This window comes from Chelmon rostratus, chromosome 3 (genome assembly GCF_017976325.1).
Source record: "Chelmon rostratus isolate fCheRos1 chromosome 3, fCheRos1.pri, whole genome shotgun sequence".
NCBI lineage: Eukaryota > Metazoa > Chordata > Actinopteri > Chaetodontiformes > Chaetodontidae > Chelmon > Chelmon rostratus.
Genome location: NC_055660.1, coordinates 8,498,638 through 8,521,382, shown reverse-complemented (window position 1 = coordinate 8,521,382; position 22,745 = coordinate 8,498,638). Strand labels below are relative to the sequence as shown.

The window sequence follows — 22,745 nt, the reverse complement described above, 5'->3', positions numbered from 1 at the left end:
AAACAAGATCCGGCAGGCCTATGTTCCGAGAAGAGGTCAGGCATGTGTTTGAGAAGCACTTTTTGGTTGAGCTTTGAGGCAATGTTTGAGATGGCCTTGCTGGTGATGAGCCCATATGTCTGTTGATGTGGTTATGTCTGTGTGTGTGTGTCAAACATTTTCCATGTGTGTATGTGGGAAGCAAACGCATGTGTATAAGAAGCAATGAACTGTATATGAGGAAATGTACTTGCAGCTGCTGTGTGTGTGTGTGTGTGTGTTTTTGTGCTCAGAAGGAGAAGTATTTGGTGAACCACTCCTGTTTTAGCCCCTCTGTCCCCCTCTGCTCCAGATACGGGCCCCTGGAAAACAAAGGAAACACATGCGTTGACTTTTTAAATCATAATTAACATAACATTATGCTGAGGTTCAGAACGCTGTGCCTATTCTGAAACTAGCGAAAACGTGCACCTGTCCTATAGCGAGGTGCTGGCTGGCATATAGACGACGAGAAAGCTGCTCACTCACAACTCCAGCGTACTTATTTCAGCTGATAACCAACAACTGGAGGAGATACCACAGTTACCTGACTGGCATCAACACTAAGACAAGTGTCCAAATGTGGCCAATCAGAAACTGATGTTCAAGTCAGAAAAGAATTCACAAAATTCAAATTTGTCCATTCAACTAATGCTTCAAAAACAGTGGTTGGAAGTAACTAAGTATATTTACCCAAGCACTGTACTCAAGTACAATTCTGAGGTACTTGTACTTGAGTATTTTCATTTTCTGGTACTTTCTACTTCACTACATATGGAGGCAAATATTGTAGTTTTTAATGCACTACATTTATTTGATAAGTAATATTGATATATATGAGTGTGTATATATGTGTATGTATGCATATATATTTTTATAAGTAGAAGCAGAATTAAATGCACTGGAGTTGTGAGTATGCAGACTTCCTGTTCACTTCTATTTGTAACATCACAGCCAACATATTCAAATGTTATACCTGATTGATTGGGCCTGCAGGTGTGCATATGGCTCCTGGCAGGAGGGCGACACGTAGCGGATGCCCGTCTGAGGTGAGGGGCAGACGGGCAGCGGGGCGGTGGGCGCTGGGGTGGGAGGGATGCAGGAGGTCCTGGATCTGGTGGAGCGAGGGATGGAGGGGGAGGACTGTTGGCTGAGGGAGAGGGAGGTGTGCTTGTGCGGAAGAGAGGAGGTGGAGTAATGGGGGGAGATCTGAGGGTGGGAGGTGGACTGGTGGGGCAGGGTCGATGAGGAGTGCTGATGGACGGAGGAGGAGGAGGAGGACGATGAGGAGGAGTGGGGTAGGAAGATGCCTCTGTCGTATGTACCGGCGCTGGGGATGCTGGTGACACGGGGAGGAGACTCCACACGCTTCCTCTGGTGGTAGAAAGCAGCAGAGTTTATGTTAATCAAAAAAAATGGAGTCTGTCCTTTTTATTTAATGACGAAATACACACACAATGGAATGACTGTAATCTTTCCAGTTAGATTAAGACTGACACACTTCTCAGACTCCTATCACACAAGTCAAGAAACACAGTCTCTATTTATTCAGAAGATAAAGCAGCTGATAGTTTTCGTCTTGTCAGCAAAAATCATGAAAACACAGAAAATACACAATGTATCCATCCACTGTGTGTGCGTGTGTGCATGCGTGCACCCACAGCCTGATACACAGCAGTTTATTCCTCTGTGCCGTCCAGTGGAGCTTCATCGCATCAAAAACACATCAGCGGGCCCCTCTGTTGTACTAAGTGACACATTCCTTCATTAAGATGAACGTGGGCAGTTTATTTGGAGTCAACCCGACACACACCGCGTGTACATCCCAACAGCATGCGAGTCAAACACCAGCGACACACTGAGCACTTTCTTGCATTGTCTCTTCGACCGCAGCAGTGTCTCACAGCATTGTTAGAGACTCTTCTTATCACAAGTAAAGGGGCTAAAGTGTGGTGATGTACTCATGCGGGTTGGTGGGAGTTCATGATGCAGGCTACTGTCTGTGTTATTGGTGTTCAGGCTGCAGTGGTTCATCTAATTCATATGAATTAACAGTAGTGATGATGATAAATACATGGCACTTGCCAAGCACGGAGCACAAAGAGCTTGCCAAATAAAATGCAATGATGGAATACTATGAAAAATAGAAATATAATAACAACATTAATATATTGAGGCAAGAACTAAAAAAAGAAAAAGAAAGAGGAAATAGTAGTAAAGCAGTGACATTAAAACATCTGAAGGTTATGTCCAGAGAGAGGAACATGTTAGTGGATATCCGTCTGTCACACCAGCTAGATCAACGGTGAAAAAGTCCTGGAAAATGATCTCTAGAAAAGGACCCTGAGAACGCGCATCCCGCAGCCATCACATGACATTTCCGACAGGCTGCAGGTGTTTTGAAATTTTTGAGAAAACCACCTTTTAGCCTGGAACTTTAACTAAATCTGATTTGGTACGGAGCACGATGGCGTGATTTTGCCTGCGCTGCACCGAGTGGCAGTGAGGGAAGGAGTGCAGGGTGAATTTAAAGTGATACTCTGCCCAAAATACTTCATGAGTATCAAACAATCACCCACTCTGTGCAGTAAAATGGAGCAGCAGCTGCAGTCCGCCCGAATTCATAGCAGTTATGATATTATTGTAGAAAAGAAGTATCAATACGTGCACTTCTGAAAACACTCCCGCAGGCTAATTAACCATATGCCAAACGCATATTGAAATAGACCTTAACCTTGAATCAGTGGTAGTGATCTTCTGATACCTTTATTCTCACTTGCAAAACTTGGCGCCGTGACTCCAAGCCGACCACAGCATCCATTAGCTGTCAGAAAATACAAAATGAGCGAGTCCACAGAAGGAAGTCTGTCTGATGTTTAAAGGATTTTGTCATTTCAAACACAGCCAGTAAAACAGCACACACACTTCAATCCTATGCTTAGATTTAGCAGCCCAGATGGTCTGTGATCACTTACCCATAACTGACACCAAAAATGTATGCAAGCGAGTTAATGCTCAGCTGCAGCCTCAAATGATTTCAGATGCTTTTAGTTTTTGACGTTAAAGTCTTTCTGGGTGTCTAAAATCTGTAGATTACATGTCAACAAATGACCCCCCCCCCCCCCATCCCCTAGCAGCAGAGAGGGTGCAGGGGCAAGGGGGTTGTTTGGTCGAATGTGTTTAATCTGCCTGACTCTTTGATCCTTTATCTGACTGAGGTCTGTGCAAGTTAGAATCTATGATCCCGACCATGACTGACGTATCAGTAGTCTAACGGTGCCGCGTCTTGATAAATCCATGGCGCTGTCTGTGGTGCTGAAGCAACAAACGGATTTGTAGTTGTGCCTTTTTCTCTCTTCGTCTGTCAGTTTAATCTCGGATCTACAATATTCTCTAAGCGATATACTATAAATACTCTAGTCTGCACTATATTGCATTCTCTATAGAGTACTGTCACCTTCATGATCAAGGTGTGTGATCTGTAGGATTCCTGTAATATTTCTATGACCACTCAGCAGTGCACAGATACAGCCGTGCAGTTCAGTGCACGGCTGTATCTGCGGAGGCCAAATGTCACGTCATCTGAAGCCGTGTGACGGACAGCCACAGACCGGTCGTCTGTCGAGCGAAGTTGGCTCTGGCCCAGTGAGCCCTTCTGGCTGGAAGGAGGCTCATTTTTGATGAATACATTGCGCGCCTGAGCAGAACAGTCAAACTCACCCTCATGGTTGGCGTGGCGCTCCCGGGGCGGGACTTGCTGTCACGAGGCCTGAGGGTGCTGTTGTCCCCGGCAACAGGGGGGTGGAGCTGCAGCTGATGCCTCTCTTCCTGGAGGGAAGGGGGATGAGGAAGGACTTTCATTGGCCTTATTCACAGTTGGTGTTGTCGCTGTTGTGTTGGCGTCGTGTCTGGAGGGTGTACTAGTTTGCTGAGCTGCCTCGTGCCGCAGATGGCAGACACAGCTCGGGCAGAGGAATTTAGAAACTTCAAAAAATGTCATTCTCTCCGACACACATATGACTGCCGATGACGGTTTGGTTTTAGTGGTTGAAATCTTTATATTTCACAGGACAAAATTTCTCAAATTTCATTTTGTAGCCTGACAGCTAACAACTGTTGTATTTATTTGAACACCTCTGATCTCCACTCATGGTCCACCTTCGCGCTAGTTCTTGAGCTTTTGGCCTTAACACGCAGTTCTGAACATCATCCTTCCTTCATTGGAGGAGACACAGGCAGAAAACGTGAGGGACAGCAGGGTTCAACAACAAAAGTGCCCACAGGGAATCAAACTTGGACACTGCAGTCACACGGTCACATGGCGACCAGGACACACTTAGCTCCACGTGCATGAGAAGTCCTTGAAGTGTTAATGGAGAGTTCCCCTGGCGGCAACTGAGCAAATCAAATCTGCAAATGAGAGCAGCGTGATATGCTCGAAAGCTGCACAACAAGCGAGTAAGTGGACCTTGAGTGGAGATCAACTTTCGTCAAGAAGGCGCTGTTGAGCTGTTCGTCTGTTGGCTTGGAAATACAGGAAATTGCACAGACAAGTTTAGCTGCCTGTGCATCAGTGCATGATTGAAAAGGGAAAGCTGGTGTTAATCTATTTTTTTTTTTCAGCAAATCCAACAAAAGTTAATGCTTCAGTCCATCTTCCAGCCCTTTCTGACCACACATCAGCGTGTCTGTGACGAGTCTGCGATCAGTACCGAGCCCATCTGTTCCCGCTGAATATGTGACTCTTGAAAAACGGGTCACAAATGTACAGTTTCATTCTTGAGCTTGATTCCTCAGGGACTATTTTTAGCCGCGGATTTGGCGCTCTGGTGAGTTTTTTCGGCAGCAGGACCGTATATGTGGGATCAACTCAAAATAAACTACAGTGGCCACGTTCGTCGTAATGTTGGATTATGGCAGTGCAACAGCGTGGCTCACTGATGACAGAGGGCTAAGCTGCATCAGACCCCACAGACAAACATGCTTGCAGTGTTGGGGAGCAACAGCGTTATGTAATTAAATAACAAAATAAATGTAACTGTAATCTAATTTCAGTTACTGGTGAAAAAAATATGTAATTCAGTTATCCGACCATAAGTCTGACTTTGGGAATGATGAAGACGTAGCAGGCCGGAACATGAGAGGGAACTGAGAGAGCAGCACCTGAATATTTTCACATCTAACTCACCAGAGTTGGTCATTGGTGTAACATTTGAAAGACAGGATGGTGTTAGTTTTTTTTTTTTTTTTACTGTTTTCTGCTGCTTTGCATCTTTTCACCGTGCAGGAATGCCTTCTTTTTGGAATATTTCCAGAAATTTCCAACGTGGGTCAGCAAAGCCGTCGGGACTAACTTGACTGTAAGCCATCAAAGTTAGGATAGCATGTGCTCAAACTTTGAGGGTTGTGTTTGATTGGTTTTCTTCTTTGAATATGCACCGCCTCCTGTCTGCCAATCAGTTCAATGCACATTGCTGTCGTTGCTGAGTCTGCCAGGGCTTTGACCTGCCAACCATGTAAAGGCGAGTGGAGAAGGCGTTTCACTGCAGGCAATGTGTGTGTGTGTGTGTGTGTGTGTGTGCGTGCCTCACCACTAATCGTTTAATGAGCTGGTCTCTCTCGCTCAGCCTCTCCTGAAGTCTCCCCAGCTGCTGGTCATCACATCGGGGCTCCCTCCGCCTGCACCGCTCCTCCCGCTCGCGCAGCCTGCAGTTAAATCATATGCACAAACACACACGCTTTTCTCTCGTACCCGTCCCGTATATTCATGTCAAACCGCTGTGTTTCCGCGCGTCTGTCCCCCACTCACTCGTTCTCCAAGGCCACTATGCGAGCTTGCAGGTGCGTCTGGGCGCTGCTGTATTCTGAGACCAAACTCTGCATCTCCTTCTTGTGCTCCCTCCTGATCTCCTCCACCTCCTCTCTCCTCTTCTCCTCCTCTCGCTCCTTCTTCTTCTCCTCGTCCACCTCCTCCTCTTTTACATCCTCCTCTTTCCTGTCCTCCCAGTGTTTCTGTGACTCCTCCAGTTTCTCCATCTCCACCCTCAGCTTCTCCACCTCCTCCTTCAGACGTTGTGCTTCTTCTTCCAGCTGGGCGTCTCTCTTCTTCTGCAGATCTGTGCTTTCCTCCTCTTTCTCTCCAGCTTGAGGATTCTGCTGCACTGACCTGGGAAGGGACAGTAGACACAAGAAGAAGAAGAATGGCCTGTTTGACACAGTAAAACAATCCTGATAAACTGCAAACAGTAACGGCTGCCTGCATTTGATCCACTGGACAAGACATCATAGATCCTGAAAATGGCTGAATCATCACTGACGTAGTACCAGTAGTACCACTGCTAAATATAGCCCGCTTATTACTGTACTAGATATAATTTCTGCATAGCATCTACTCTACTGTAGTGGTTCTGGTTTTCATTCAGGAGAGAAAATACTAAAGCAAGGCACAAACTAATATTAACCTAGATGCATAAACCGTTTAGACATATTTTAACAGATAAAAAATAACATTCTAATAATAATATAAAATCTTTTGTGAAAAATGAATATGTAGTAAGCATGGACAATACAACAATGCTGAAATTAAATTAAATGCACCTCTAAAGCTCACTAAACAACATACTTACTGAGGTTATATACCAGCATGTTCATTTCTGAGCTTGGTTTATTTGTTTGACAGAGCCGGGCAAGCTTTCTCCCTCCATTTCCAGTCTTCGTGCTATGCTAAGCTAACTGGATCATGCTGCAGTTACACATTTACCATACAAACATGAGAGTGGTGTCAATCATGTCAGAGTGCTCCTTTAAGTTACTGCTTCCAATTCGGTACAACTGCAAACTTTTGATTAGAAAATTAGTAAAAGAGATGAATCATTTCATATAATTTTACCATTCACCATTTCCAGCTTCTGAAATGTTGTCATATGATAGAGCACCAAATACTATATATTTGTTTTGGACCGTTAATTGGATGAAACAATTTGACTATTGAGTATGTCCCCTAAAATAATCCTAAATCGCAGACCTGAAGGATCTCAGTCATGGTGGAATATCTACCTTTCCTTCAACTGCTTCTTCAGCGCTGCATTTTCTCTCTGCAGCTCCAGCATGGCACAGCGACTCTCATCCAGCTGTCGCTCAAACACCTGGTACTGGTTCTGCTGCTTCAGATCCTTCACACACACACATGCAAACAGTAGATACACATCATCAATATCTGCATTTATTCTGAGATACAGTTTTTAAAATGGTTAGTGTGGCTGTAGGCGCTAACGTGTTGTGTTGATTAATCCCAGAGCCACCGACGATATTATTCATGTGAATGATAATGATGTCAGTTATGAAATGGCTCTGTGTGTGTGTGTGTGTGTGTGTGTGTGCATATATCACATGTATTTGCTTGCTTGTGTGTGTGTCAAAAACAGATTATATAAAACACACACAGACAGAGATTGAGAGGTGTGTGTTTGAACGTGTCTCCTCGTACTAATTGTGAGTGTGTGTGTGTGTGTGTGTGTGTGTGTGTGTTACCTGTTGCAGAGCCATCATCTGTGTGTGTGCTTGTAGTTGAGCCTGTAGGTCTTCTATCTGTTGCATGTGTCTTTGGGTCATCTGTCTGCTCCACTCTGTGTGCTGCTGGGTCAACTCTGCACGCTGCTTATCTGATATAACACACACACACACACACACACACACACACAGAGCACATACAGAAAACAAAATCAATTTGGCTCACTGTTACAGGTACCCTTCTCCTGTTGCCATGGTGAAGTGTATCCATGGCAATAGCAACTTCACTGTTGAATTTATAATCTCAATGTGTATATCGCTCTGTGTGTGTGTGTGTGCTCGTTTGTCCATGCAGCTGTGTGTGTGTTATACAGAATGTGCTGCTGTCTGTGTGTGCTTATTCCAGTGCTCATGCCTGAACATGTATGCATGTGTATGTGCGCGAGCGTGTGTGTGTTTGTGTGTGTGATACCTAGCTCCAGGTGGTGCATTGTCTGTAGTCTGTTCCTCTCAGACAGCACATCTTCTTTGGCCTGTCTCTCTAACGCCTGCAGAGCCATGGTGTGACTGTGTCTCTCCACAGCTGAAGACTGGGTTTGGGGCTCCTCCAACACATTAACACACATGTGGTCCTTTTACAAAAGCTGCACGAGCCTGTCTTTGCACTACAGACGAGCTTAACTGTGTAAGTGTTACATGGATACATGCGTGAATACTTCACTGCAGCGCTGTCATCAAAGCTGCTTAATTATTCATCACAGACAAAACGGAGAGTACATATGGTTTACCTGCAGCAGCTCCCTCAGTTTCTTGTTGATCTCCTTGGTGTCTTGGACCTCTTTCCTCAGCCTGTCAATTTCGGGGTTGCCATGGCTATCGTCTCCCGGGCCCGCCTTCTTTTTCTCTGCCTGCATTGGACGAGAAATCGTGAGCAAAGGATTTTAAAGACATCAAGACGTCAAAGCCATCCGGAGATGATGAATTTGCAGCAAGCGTCCAATTAAACGGAGATGTCGCTTTTGTTTAGGAAGTTGCAGAGTCAGACAGCTTGCTTAAAATAAATAAATAAAACACATACTTCATTGTGCACTCAAGACAGGCTTACGGAACTAATTAAAAGAGTACTCGAGTGATTTGGTATTGCACTTGTTCGGGATGCAACTGAAGACAAAACATCCAGACTTTTAGCCTCTGGTGTGGCTCAAGCTTCAAAAACACCAACACCCACATCCTTCAAACTCCACATTCCGGTTTGCAACGCAGGCTGTTCTGTCAAAATGTATCGTCTCCAAGCCAAAGCTGAGACACTCGGCCTCCCTCAGAGCCACAGAGGTCACACAACTGCACTTATCAAGACTAGCAAACCGGTCCTAATGTGTGGAGTTCAGTTAGAAATAACCCAAATGAAATGTGACACACTAAATGTCATTTGGAAGGCAGCTGAAGGTTGTTGCCAACAGTTTTTGATAATCCTTTAATCCTTTCAGTCGTTTTCAAGTAAAAATGCCAAATATTTTCTTCTTAAGTGTGAGGATTTGCTGCTTTTCTCCATCAAATATGATAGTAGGGCATCATCTTGCAGCTCTGATAATCATATTGGGAATATTTCACTATTTGCAGACATTATTCAGAAAAAATGCGAGCTCGCTTCATCAAACCAAAAGTTCATCTCTCTTTTCAGAGATTTGAGAAAAACACCAACCGCAAACTAAGCGGCAGTTCAGTCTGAACATCAGGCTTCAATGGGACGCCTTCAGTGAAAACGCCTCAGCGTCTTGGCAGATGGTTCCTGGTGGATCGTGGAGGAGACTCACCCCTGACTGCTCCTCGCTCAGTTCACGCTGCAGCTCAGATATCTGGGTCTGCAGCTCCTGCTCTCTGCTCTGCCATCTCTGTTCGCTCTCAGCCACGGCAGCGTTCATCTCGATCCTGAACTCTGCTCTGAGACGATCCTCGCACTCTGCCCTGGAGGCATGCAGCAGATCAACAAGTGAGGCAGAGTCAGCCTACATGCGGAACTACTATTTATGTCCTCTCGCTGCACTCTGTGCTCCTGTGCAATCATGTTATAGCGTCTTGTTTGCTTCTGCTTCTCACTTGTTATAGCAGGACTATTAGTAGTTTTATTTTAAATTACTTTATTTCATTAATGTCCATATTAAGAGATTAGGAATTCCCTGGTTGCATTTCTGGAGTAGAACAGGTTTTGTAAATGCGTGCCTTTGCATGGAAAAGACCCGAGAAGAGGAAAATAACATGCAGAGGGGCACTATTGCTATATGAAAACATCATAAGTTTTTATTATTTTAGGGAAATTTAACACACTTTAAATGAAAGTAATCAGCTGGTTTCAGTGTGTGTATATCAGTATGTAATGATAAAGAAGCTGCTTGACATGAGACAAGACAGATTAATTGTCTGCGAATTACTTAATTACTGCTAATGTTTATTTGGATTGTGAAATTGATTTAATTTCATTTTGATGTGCCGACACTGTTTAATGTATCTTTGCGTCGTTTTTATTGCTGCAGCTGTTTTCTTGTCATGTTTTTTTCTGGTAAAACACGTCGGACGTCGCTAAAGCTCCGTGAGGCTCAAACTTGAGCAAACTGAAGAAAAGATGCTCTGGCTCAACTCAACTTTGATCTCTCTTTTAAGAGGAGGCCAGGTGACGATAACAGGCGGGAGTCACGGCTTTGTAATGCAAGCCTGAGCAGTTCTGGCAGCTTGGTGTTTATTCTGCTACCTGATCCGGTCCTCGGTGTGCCGCTGGCCCTGATCTAGAAGACTCCTCTCCGTGTGCAGTCGGCTCTGTTCCAGGACTTTCTCCTCCAGCCGGTGTTTGTCAGCTCTCAGGGACATGACCTCTCTCTGCTGCCTGTCCCGCTGCCTCTCTGCCTCCTCCTGTATCCGAGCCAGTCGACTGCGAGTCTGGTGAAGCTCTTCCTCCAGACGAGAGCACTGCGGTCCGCATGAGGATGCAGCTTCAGGGCCCACTTTCTCTTTCTTGTCTTGCTGTTGGATCGCTGACTCCAGCCTACAGACCTGAGAGCACAGAGACTTTGTGTTATGTCTGTATCAGAAATCCTCTTATCTGGTAAAAATACACACTCCACTAGTGTAATGTGACCTCTGACCTCGTTGGTAGCGTCTCTCAGTTTTGTCCTCAGCTCCTCTCTTTCCTTCTCCAGCCCGCCACGGAGCTCCTCGCTCGTTCTCCTCTCTTCTTCCAGACGCGCACACACCTTCCAAGAAAATTCATTAACGACTTATCTTCTTCTTAGCACTTTAACCCAGCCATACTATCATCTCCTTATTACTAGGCCTAATTAATAATTAGTCATGATGAAGTGCACATTATAAGAAGGCTCAAAGGGCAGGCAATTATGTGATAAAATCTCTTTATATTTGCACATTAACACTTAAAATATTCATTTAACATGCTACTGTAGACCAGCGGTTCCCAACCGGGGGGTGGAGACCCCTCGAGGGGTCGCCAGATGATTAAGAGGACAGCAGATCAGACAAGAAACATTTATGTCAGATTTTTTCCTTTGAGCTTTTGCTTTTTCATAATAAATTATTGTATAATTTCACCTCATCTGCACATAAAACTCCCTTACATATGCAGCTGCTGACAAGGTGCCGAGCACGGGTTCATTTTGAGGGATCACAAGCCCAAAATATTGAGAACAACTGGTTTAGGTTAAGTGGGCGACTGCTGTTGAGGCATAAAAAGAACTCTAACTCTGCCTGATTCATTAAAGTTCATGCAGACGAGAACAATCTTTGTCAGGTTTGTGCATTAAGAAAAGGAAAGTTAACACAGCCACATCACAGCTGGAGGATTCCTGTGCTCCTGAAGGCATGTGTGTATCACACACAGCAGGGAAAGTATTACTGTTGCAGCTGTGTGATGGGATGAAAGGGAAAATTATTTCTCATAGCGGTGGGTCCTTTATCCAAAATAATTAAATCCAAATTCTGACTGGAACTGAAACAGAATAATTAAGGCGGTATGAGCTGGCTGCCACAGCTGAACAGCAGGCTATTTTTAAAACTCAAATATACGTAAGTGCACGTTAAGGAGAAACTGTCCTCTCTCTCTGTCCTCATGCTGCACTGTCAGTCCAAATGTTCTGACAAATAGACAAAATTATGGCTTGTATTTAGAGCAGTTCTCCCAGTAATGGGGGCCAGCGTACCCCCCCTCCCCCCTTCCCTCCCTGATGCTGACCTCTTGGTTGGTCTTCTTCTCGGAGCTCAGAGCTTCTTGGACGCTGTGAAGTTCGGCTGCGTGCCTCCTCATCACCTCCTCTATCGCCTTCCGCACCTGCTCCTTCAGCCGTTTCCTGTCCTCCTCGGCCTTCTCCACCAGCCTCCTCTTCTCCTCTTCCAGCTTCTGCTGCACGTTGGCCCTCTCCGCCTCGACCTGCTCAATGCTCTTGTCCAGCTGCGAACGAACACGAACCCTCTCGACGTCCAGCTCCTTCCGCTGCCGGTCGACCTCCTCCTCCTTTTCTCTCCTCAGACGTTCTCTGATCTCCTCCGCTTCCTTGTGCAGCGCTTCCTTCTCCTCCTCTCTCTCTCTGCGCATTCTGTTTCTGTCCTTCTCGAACTGATCCTTCTCTTGTTCTCTCTCCCTCTGCAGGTTTTCTCTCTCTTTTTCTATATCCCTCTGCAGTTTGTCCCGTTCGTCATCTGCGTGTTTTTGGATGCGACGCAGCTCCTCTGTCTGGGCTCTCACCATCTCAGAGCGCAGGCTGGACAGGGCCTCAGCATGCTGTCAACACACACAACATGCATGCAATGGCCACTTTATTAGGTACAAAACAAAACAAACATCATAGGCATCATAAAAGTCAAGTTTATGGCAGAACACTTGGGTTGCATTAGATTCTACAGGTGTAACAGATAAAATGAGTGTAATATTTAATATATATGCACTTTAATCACTTTGTGTGCGTTTACCTGGCGTATCTGCCGGGCGTGGTCACTGTTTCGCCCGCTGCTCTGTAGCTCCAGCTCTCTGTTCCTGCTCTGCAGGCGGCTCACCTGGCTCCTCAGTTCCTCCACCTCAGCACACACGCACACCTCACAGCCCCCGCGGTTCAGCAGCTCCTCTGATGCACACACACACAGAGAACGCGCAGGAATGAGCACCCAGCCGAGCGCGAGAACGCACACACACACGTGCACGAGCACGGCTGATTGATTATGCATAATAGAAGCAGAATGGGCCGATACTGGATGAGGAAGCGCCTAAAACAAAAATCATTCTCATGCAATAAATAAAATCTGGGCGTTTTTGCTGACTCGGTGTGATGACATTTTGATGAAACTGTTTGCCTTTGTGGAGGATGAATAATGTGTGTTTGTTGCATTTTCTGTATATATTATAATGGCGTGAGGCGAGAACTTAATTAACGCTGAGTCAGAATGAATAATGGAAATGCACTGTGCTCAGCTGATTTCCACCGACGTGAGCGTTCCTTCGGCAGACAGGTGAGAAGACAGGTGGACGGGCAGACTACCTGCTCTGCTCTGCAGCTCGTCCTCCTGCAGCAGCAGCCTCTCCTTGGCAACCGCGAGCTCCTCCTCCGCCCGCTTAGCCACGCCCTCAGCCTCGGACACACGCCTCCGATCCAGCTCCAGCTCCTCCTCCAGGTCCTGGAGAGGAGAAACGAAGGAGGCGTAAGGAGGGTAGATGCAGAGGAGTATTGTGGGTTGACAAAGTCATAGGGTGAACAAAGTAAAATAATAATAAAAGATGAGGGAGAGGCAACATCAAATTTGATAAGGAAGGAGGAAGGAGAGAGAGAGCACAAGTCAGAGAGACAGAGAGGACGATAGAGGAAAAAAAATGGGATGAAATGTGGTGAGTCAGGGAGCTATCTCGCCCAGCTGTGAGCCTTTAATGGTCTGCTGTGAGAGCTTATGTCAGCTCTGTGCCAGCTCTCGTAGGGTTTCTTAATGCTCATCCACGAGGTGGTAATGGCGGTGGTGCAGCGAATCTATCCTGCTCAAACTACTCATTAGCAGATAGTTGGCAGTGGGGATAGCACTCAGGGAGGGCAGCCTGTGGTTAGACATGCAAGATCCCCTCGCTCTCCCTCTGCTTCCACCTCGCTCCCTCCTTTCCCATCAACACAATCATTAGCCGGGTGCATCAGAGACTGGATGCAGCAACATTTCAATTTCCTTTGACCACCCTTTTCACAGCACTGGATGCTAGTTATGTGAATGAAAGGATTCAGGGTGTGTGTGTGTGTGTGTGTGTGTGTGTGCGGGTACCTGTATTCGCTCTTGCAATTTCACCGTGTTTCTCTTGCTCTCAGCCAGCCTCTCCAGGTGACTTTCCACCTCTGCTTCGGCCCTCTTCACTCTTTCTCGCAGAGCGCTGTGCATCCCTTTCTTCTCTTCCTCTTCCCTCTCCTCCCACCTCTGCTGCTCCTGCCTCCACTCGGCCTCCATCCTCTTCCTCATCTCCTCTTTCTCCTCGTTCAGGTCATTCATCCTCTGCTCCCATTGCTCCCTCTCGTCTTTCACAGCTCGCCTCTTACCCTCCTCTGTGCGATCCCTCTCCTCCTTCAGCGCCTTTACCTCCTCTAAGAGTGCTTTTACTCTTTGCACGTCCTCCCGCTCCTCTGTTTCTCTCTCCTCCTCCTCTTTCTTTTTCTCCTCGTCTTCTCTCTGCCTCTGCTCCTCTTTGCTCTTTCTCTCCTCGTCAGCCGCTCTCTGTAGCTCCTCACATTTGGCGTCCAGCTCCTGGACCCGCTCTCCGGCCTTCTCCAGCTCCTTGCTCAGCCGCAGGCTCTCCTCCTGGGCATCGCCGATCTGGGCCTTAGCCTCCTGGAGCTCTTCCTCTGTGGCCTGCAGCCTCTCCTCAAACTCTTTTCTCAGCTCCGCCTCAGTTTCACGCTCCCTCTCCTCCGCCTGGATGCGGAAACACTCAAAGTCTGCCTGCACCTGGAGACACAGAGGGTAACATGCAACACAGTGCACTTACATATAAAGCCACTGACCACTGAGTATACATCCTTAGCAGTGGGTAAGACACCATATTCCTTCAGATCTGTAACTTACTCAACATCCTGCAGTTGATGTGTTTTTGTGCTGGCACATTCATACCGCATATGTCCTGTTCATTATACTGTATCTCAAAGGTCACGCAGAGATCTAAGAACTGTGCCGACCACTGGAGTGAACAGTGTGGGCTGTGTACAAACATTTGAAAAAGGCGAGACTGTGTCCATAAAGGCCAATTAGCAGCAGCAGGTTTGTGACATTCAGACAACACTCAGTATGTGACAAAACATCATTACCAGCCTGCACTGTTGACATGAGGCAGGCTGAAGGCATCAGTAGCTTTTTCCAAAGTCTTCATAATGTAATCTGCAGTGATGTGCACTAAAAATAAAAAACAGGGAGGAAACATCTTTTGTTGTTTTCTAGGTCTGTAATCTCTTATTAAGGTTGGAGGGAGTTTCCTTGAAGGAGCCATGTATTTATGTAATTATAGGGAAAATGTGAATTTCCTTGCATGAGGAGATCCATTTAATCCCAAACGGATATTCATTCATTATTCAGTCGCAAGCCTGATTCTCCACACAGTATATGTCGAACTGTATGCTCTTCTGTTGACAAATTTCATGTTTTTGCATGTTGCATGCTCAACACTGACTAAAAGACAACGTTTAACTTGTAGTGAATTGTATTTTATTGATTGGAAGAGTGCCAATTCAACATTGTGTCTATTGGAGCTTTATTTAGTACCAACACACATTGTTCTTTGTGGGATTTTTTTATACTTCTTGGAAATAATGACAAACATATCTAAAAGCCACAACCCATGAAATAAATCATTATATATATTCTCTGACAGGTATATTACTTTCTTTATCTGGACATTGTGCACTGTTGTGCGTATACCACGGCCACCGGCTACAGAACAAAGACAAAATTTAATGCCTGCCTCCACTTATATTTTGTCATGATGTTATCATATGAATCCAGACAGAAGATCTGCTATTAACAAATAAAACTTCCAGTGGTCACAGCATTTTAATCCAGAATACATTCAACTCCTGTCTAATTTTATGCTTATTGCATTATTATTTGCATCGTAAGCACTGTGGCACTAGTCTGCTCCAATTCAGATGATGCATTCCATCAACTAACGACGTATTCATCCTTTTGAAGCCCCGTTTCCAGACTGCAGCGCACTTGGATTGTGCTCATTGCTCGCCAAAAACGGTCGTAAGTTGGCAGTCATGTAGGGATGTATTTGCTGGTAGCTGTTTACACTCCTGCGATAACATGCTGCTGAACCGTCAGCAGAAAATGTCCCAGAGCTAAAACAGGAGAACATATGGCAGACAACAAACAAACCAGACAGATGTGGTGACACATTTCAAAATAAAAGTTTAAAGTCCACATAAATGTTTTAGGTCGTTAGTTGCTGAGATGTTTTTTTTTTTTTCTTTTTTGTCCAGAGAGCTTACAAGGAAGTCATGTGCGTATTTATGATTCATGCTGATGTTTCATTGCGGTGCAGAGCATGTAAATTAAGCATGAAGTGGGTAAGGTAACGGGCTATCTGAACGAGGTTGACTGTTGTAGGTCACATGAGGGGCGAGCCTGATTTGCTGCTCCCGCTGGGAGTTTACACATTAATTCACAGCAATACAAACGCGCCCTTGAATGAGGTCAGTTTATCTTGTGATCAGGAGGGTGAGAGTGCACCCACACACACACACCTGGGCTCCAACTCTGTGCTGCTCATCCAGAGACTCCTGCAGCTCGAGCAGGCGCGTCCTCAGCGCCGACCCCTCCCCTTCGTGACACGTCTCCACCAGGATGCGGTGCAGCTCCTCGTGGTGGGCGTGGCTCAAGGCCTGCAGGGCCGCCTCCTGCTCCTCGTTCTTCATGTTCAGAGAATAAATCACCTGGAGGGCATCGGCAGCAGGCAGGGAAACACTTAGCGATCGTTCACATTCAACAGTAAATTAACAAGTAAAAATGTGTTCAGAGATGACGAGAGAACAGGCCAGGCCTTTTCTTTGCAGCTATAAAAAAAAAATTATATCATGAGTGATGATTTTAGTGGAAATGGTAATTTTTGCATCTCATTTCCACTGACAAAAAAAAGATTATGATTTGTGGGCTGTGGCATCTCTGTAGCAACACATTTATATCATTTAAAATGGTATGTTGTGACATATTTTACCTAAATTGCAGCTTCACATATTGCATTTGGTCATTTTGGCAATATCTAAATGAATTCCTGAGCCCTCCTACAATCCATTGGCCCAAGAAATTTTCTGTTTCCGTGGCTCAGATGGACATAATTAGCATACACTTTATAAGACCATTCAGGGCTTTTTTAATGTTTCTTCATGCTGCAAAGTTGCGTTTCAGGGTTTTCTGTCCCCAAGGTCAAGCAACTGAGGCAAAAGTGCTTCCGCGTAGCTTTTCCCCAATTTCCAGAACAAGCTGCAGAATAATTTAGAGCAGAAACAGCCATTAATTGGTGAGTCTGAACTGAAAGATTTTATTGCAGTCTGAGTAATAGATTTCCCTCCTTTGATAAGAAAAGATTAAAATTGGCCTTTAAGCCTCCTTATTTGATTTGTAACCACATAGAGAGCATAAAACTCTTCTTACTTCTGGAATATTTTGATTTTATTCAATGCTTTATTTTTTCTTTTACATGACTGAATAGATTAAAATCTATATATTACAATTTATGATCATTTAGTTTTCACCTCTTAAGTTAATTTCAACGTTGACCTCTCGATTAAGACTTCATGGAAAAAAAAAGTTTTAGTTTCACTTGACTTGGCTACAGTTTACATCCTCATGAATCCAGATAAATCGCGCCACGGTGTTGTTTCCTCCATATTCATTTAACGGCGGTACATCGCAAGCTGTCCGAAAACTGACACCAATGCTGCTGCACAAGCACAGACATCATGGTGCCGAGATTTTGAGCTGGCAGCTTTATGATAACAAATATTAAACAGATTCCACCTGACATGGAAACACAATAATCCCCAAACACAAACAATAGAGGTTAAACAGACTGACTGACAAACTGTGTGTGTTTACAAAGTCCTGTGTGTTAATATAGTCCAGACACTGCAGCTTCATGCAGTGATTCTCCTGCCTGCCAGCATGTGTGGGGTCTCTCCCCCCTCTTCCCGATTTAGACTGTGACTAACACCTGAAATATGGCCTGTTTCACCCCACTATTGACTTTACCCTCTACGCCATGTCTACAGTGTCATCATCTGCTCCTACTGACCCTGATGTCTCACTTACCCACTTGCAGAGGTGTGTGTGTGTGTGTGTGTGTGTGTGTGTGTGTGTGCATGCATGTGGATGTGTCTGGGTGTATGCAGGGGACTCATATTTTACCCAGACGCCTCTCTGTCTGCAGCACACAGCTGGCACAGCACTGCCGGACATTCCCTCAGCCTGTGTGTGTGTGTTTGTGTGTGTGTGTGTGTGTGTGTGTGTGTGTGTGTGTGCGCATGTCACGGCCTCTCTCCTGCACATACACACACACATTTAAATGGTCCCAACAGCGTCAGTCTCCTTAAAACTATGATGTATTTCTCATAATTCAGCTGCAGATATAGATCGTGGATGTGGCATCTTCCCAAATCTTGGTCACAAACCCACCTCCCTCTTTCCTGTCAGTCAAACACTTGGACAGCATGTGACACTGTGGCTATTCAGTCACGTCGTAGTGCATGAACTTAGGCTCACGAACTGTAACTCGTGACTCAGAGGAATGAAAGTGACTCTGAATCGAGGGCAGGCTCTGAGGGGAGTTTGTGTGCGTGCAGTTCTTGGCTGACCTCAATGGCCAATTTGAGAGTGAGAGCAGGATAAGAAGAGGAGGATAGAGCAGGAGAGAGGATGATTTAGCACGGGTTCTCCAGAAAACTTGTTTAGATCTAAACTGGTGGTTCCCAAACCTGGAGGTCACTGCAAGATACAGCACGTAGCCAGCATTAGGTGGAGACCCAAACATTGGGCGCATTTACTTTGCTGATGCAACAGCCACCAATCTTCTGGGATTCAGCCACAGGAGCATCAGTGAGGTCAGGCACTGATTGGGCAATAGTCGTTGTCCCAGATTACCCCAAAGGTGTTGGATGGGGTGGAGATCAGGGCTCTGTGCAGGCCAGTCCAGTTCTTCAACACCAAACTCTGAAAAACAACCCTCTGTGGACCTGGTTTTGTGCAGGGGGACACTGACATTTTGAAAGATGAAAGGCCCTTCCCAAAACTTTCTAAAGCTGGAAGCACATTATTGTGTAATATGTAATTGCATGTTGTAGCATTACGATTCCACTTAATTTGAACGAAGGGATTCAGTGCAAAACATGAAAAACAGTGACTACACAAATATGCAGACATACTTTTGGCCATATGGTGTAAGCCTGAGGGGCTGCTAGTTTGCCTTCAAGATAGAAATTATAGAAAATCTGCTCTATAAAATTCTGATTTCTCTTCAAGCCTTGCTTAAAAAAAAGAGAAATGGTTTTACCTCTTCAGGCCTGTGAAAATCATTCAAATAACACAATCTGAGAAGATAAAATTATCACTTCAAAGTCCTGACAAGCACTCCCAGCTAGTCACTGCTGCATCTTAAGGAGTCACGAAACAGAAAGGCTGGGATCCACAGAGCTAGACGTGTCATTATTTCTGCCTTTTCACTTCATGGCAAATGAAAAGTTTTGCATCTCTAACAGCAATCATATCTTCACCCTGCTCAACTTAAAGGGAGACTGTGTGACGTTTGACACGATAAATAAATCATTCTTACGCTTACAAATGAAGAGAAGAACAGCCTTGTTTGGTTATGGTTGCTAATGTCAGCTTAAACTTTAGATAGACACTGACTCCATCATGTCAGTTAAATGACTTTATGACTCCTCTCTGCCTATCTGACTGCTGCACTTACTTTCAGCTTTTAATATTATCTCCCAACTACCACCGTTAAACCATAAACCAGCTGATTCTCTGTTTGTGCACCACTTATAGAAGCAAAAAGGTTGTAGACATCATGGTACAAGCCTTTCCGGAGTTTAAAGGTTCAGGTTCAGGCTCCTGAAACCTTTATTTAGAGATTTCAGCGCAACAAAGTGTCACGCTTTAATTCAGCTGTTTGGGAGTAAATCCTTCGGATGCTCGGCATGGCAGCTTGGTCAGAGAGGGGGGAGGGCCTCTCGCTATACTGTAAATCCTGTCTCGAGATCCCCGTATTGATCCTGCCAGTCGATGATGTTATTCATGTAGCCTCACGAGCCAGCGCCCGCGCTTATTGACAATAACTTCATAGTCAGCAAAGCATGAAATTAATATTCTGTCTACAGTGTAAAGGGGTGTTGGGACAGGGCTGCTGGAACAGGAGTGAGACGTAGAGTGAGAACGGTTGGTGCACAGAGGAGAGGTTAGGCAAAGAGACAAGCAAGCGTGCACACACTTTCTCTTACATCAGCCCCCCTCCCACACACACACACACACATACCACCACACATATCAAAGAGGGTACCGGGTGTGCTGGATTACAAAGCAGGGAACGCTGTGACAGTGTAAGCTAGATAAGTACAGGAAATCACATAGACAGAATTAGAGCTGCCAATCAAGAGTTTGGCCGTACGTGTGCACACAGACGCACACACTTGAATATGCTGCTGTTGATCTCTGTGAGTCATGTAAAAGGACTACTCTCCACTCTGTATTCATGTGGGTGGGCGCGAGACTGTTCACGCACAAGCTTATGTGAGCATTCACAACAGCTGGCCCGGTCGTCAGCTCTCGCTTTCTTCCCATTGGCTTGTTCCACCGTGTAAACACACTCCGACGTGCTACTGGTTTATATTAAGCAGCGACCATTCAACCACGACAGACCACTCTCATAGGCGGTGCGGGAGGGGGGGGGGGGGGCTGTGTAAGTCAAGCATAAGTGTGGATGGACATGAGGAGGTGTGTTAAGAACAAGTGCATGGCTATCTGTGTGTGTGTGTGTGTGTGTGTGTATGTGTGTGTGTGTGCCAGCCTCCATCCACACACACACACACACAGAGTGGAGGGGTTATTAAATATATAAGGTTACCACAGCTGACCCATTTCCCGTTTCCTCTCCACTCCACACCCTGCCCCAAAACACTCAAATAAACCATGTGTCACATGCCCAGCATCCCAAAGCTCAGTGAAAACGCTTACGGCAAATATCGGATTTGATGATTCTTATATTTCATCAGCGCGCCGGGTTTCAGATTTGTTTACTGTGGTCAACAAACGGCTAAAGCAGGCTGACAGGGCTTGCATAAAGTTTCAAGGGAGGGAAACCAGCCCGGGCTTCTTTTGCATTGGGATGAAGGGAGCATGGGAGGCAGAAGAACTAGGCTGGCAAATTTCCCTAACAAGCACAGACACAAGTGCTGACCCCTCATCTGTGTCATCTCTGTTTGTGTGTGCCTGAAGAAGAGGCTTTCTGAACCACACACACACACACACACACACACACACATACACAAATGCAGCACGTATTGCATTGCACACATGTGTTCCCGGACATGCGCACGCGCCTACAGGCTACGCCGAGGTGAGGCCATACAGGAAAATAGGAAGTGCACAGTCATCAGTAATTGTCATAGCTCAACAAGCGATGGGTCATGCCCTGCTTCTGTAAGCATTATTGTACAGCACAGAGAGGGAGAATCCCCATATAGCACCGCTCACTGTATGAACAGCCAGAGCACATCCAGCCACTGCTGCTGCAGCTGTCAAGCATCCCTGCCTGCACACTGATAAGTGTGCATGCACATGAAGGAGGATGCACATGTGTGTGCTACTAAAGTAATAATTAGAATTGCTCAACTAAGGTATTTTGATTACAAATATATCAATTTGCTGGTTGCAGCTCATTCAATTTGGGAATTGCTGCTTTTTTCGGTTTCATATTCTTGTGAATCGATCCTGTTGGATTCTTTTTTTACCTCTTGGTCAGACAAAGAAACAACATTTTGGGCTCTGGCATTTGTGCAATCTTTGCTATTAGATGTGCAACTCTTTTTTATTATTATTGTTTATTTGTTTGTTTTTTTACATTTAACCAATACTATAAATCGATGCACGGCGAGGATAATGCATAAATGAACTGAGAATTAGATCTTAATTGCTGCCCTGATAGATCTGGCTCTCAAATTGCTGGAGATCTGCAGCCTACACCTAAAGCTCTCAGTGATGCCTGATTACTGTGTCAGTCACGAAGACGACTGGAAGCCTGATCCAAGTTCTCCAATCATTAGGCTATCCCTAGAGACGATGAGGATTTGTAACATACCGCTCATCTATAATGCTGCTTGAGCACGTACGAGTTTATTGTGTCTATTACTGCAGTCTTTTGATTTTACTCTGTACTTCTCTTATGTTATTGATCTCCTGTGGATCAATTTGGTGTGAGCATTTACATTTCTGCTGAGATATTTGTTGGTGCCCCTATACTATCTATCACAACACGATCCCAGGTCGCTCCCTCAGCATGTAATGAATGTTCCGGAGCGATGGCAGATAGTGAGGCAGCCATCGGCTCATCCAATCAGCCTCACACGTTCGGTGACAGCGCGTCCGGCGGCGCGCCTCTCCCGGTGTCACCGGCGGGGCTTACCTTGGTGAGCTGAGCGATCTTCTTGCACATCTTGCTGTGCATCTGGTAGTCGTACAGCTCCTGCTCGATGTTCGCGAACTCTGCCGCAGTCCCGTTCACGGCGGAGCCCGGCCCGGGGGGCTGTGCAGCCTTGCCGGCGCCTGAAGCCATAACGAACCCCCTCCCGAGGGAACTTTCCAGACCGGAGGATAGTCAGAAATGATCCTGCCGCCTCTCAGATGAAAATTCCCCACCGATGTCGTGTCAACTTTTCACTCGCGCATCTCATTCGTCTGTCGGCGGGCCCCCTCCCGTGAACAGCAGCTCGAGCGATTCGCTGAAAAACATTTGGTAGTAGCTCGGCGGGGCTCTCCTCGTGCGTTCCGGTTGCTGCCCCCCTCTCCCGCTATCCGCCCGGTGATCGCGGAGGTCACACGCTGGAAGTCCATCGGGGACGCGCTCGCGCCAACCGACCCTTCCCTGCTGTCAACAGATTTTTTTATTTTTTTATTCTATGAGGGAGCGCTCGAGGATGAAGGCGTACAGTCCA

The 22,745-nt window shown here is 45.8% G+C and overlaps 1 protein-coding gene across 1 annotated transcript; it reads right to left on the bottom strand.

The window, feature by feature from the left end:
* Positions 1 to 268: 268 nt before the first annotated feature.
* On the bottom strand, positions 269 to 22,366 carry fam184b (family with sequence similarity 184 member B). Its single transcript, XM_041934189.1, is given in 18 exon segments — positions 269 to 341; positions 995 to 1,392; positions 3,739 to 3,846; positions 5,610 to 5,756; positions 5,824 to 6,184; positions 7,075 to 7,190; positions 7,549 to 7,679; positions 8,000 to 8,132; positions 8,316 to 8,435; positions 9,342 to 9,492; positions 10,274 to 10,572; positions 10,665 to 10,772; positions 11,765 to 12,310; positions 12,499 to 12,650; positions 13,062 to 13,197; positions 13,822 to 14,496; positions 16,287 to 16,475; positions 22,217 to 22,366. Coding segments are annotated over 18 exon segments (3,993 nt in total).
* Between the last annotated feature and the right edge of the window lie 379 nt (positions 22,367 to 22,745).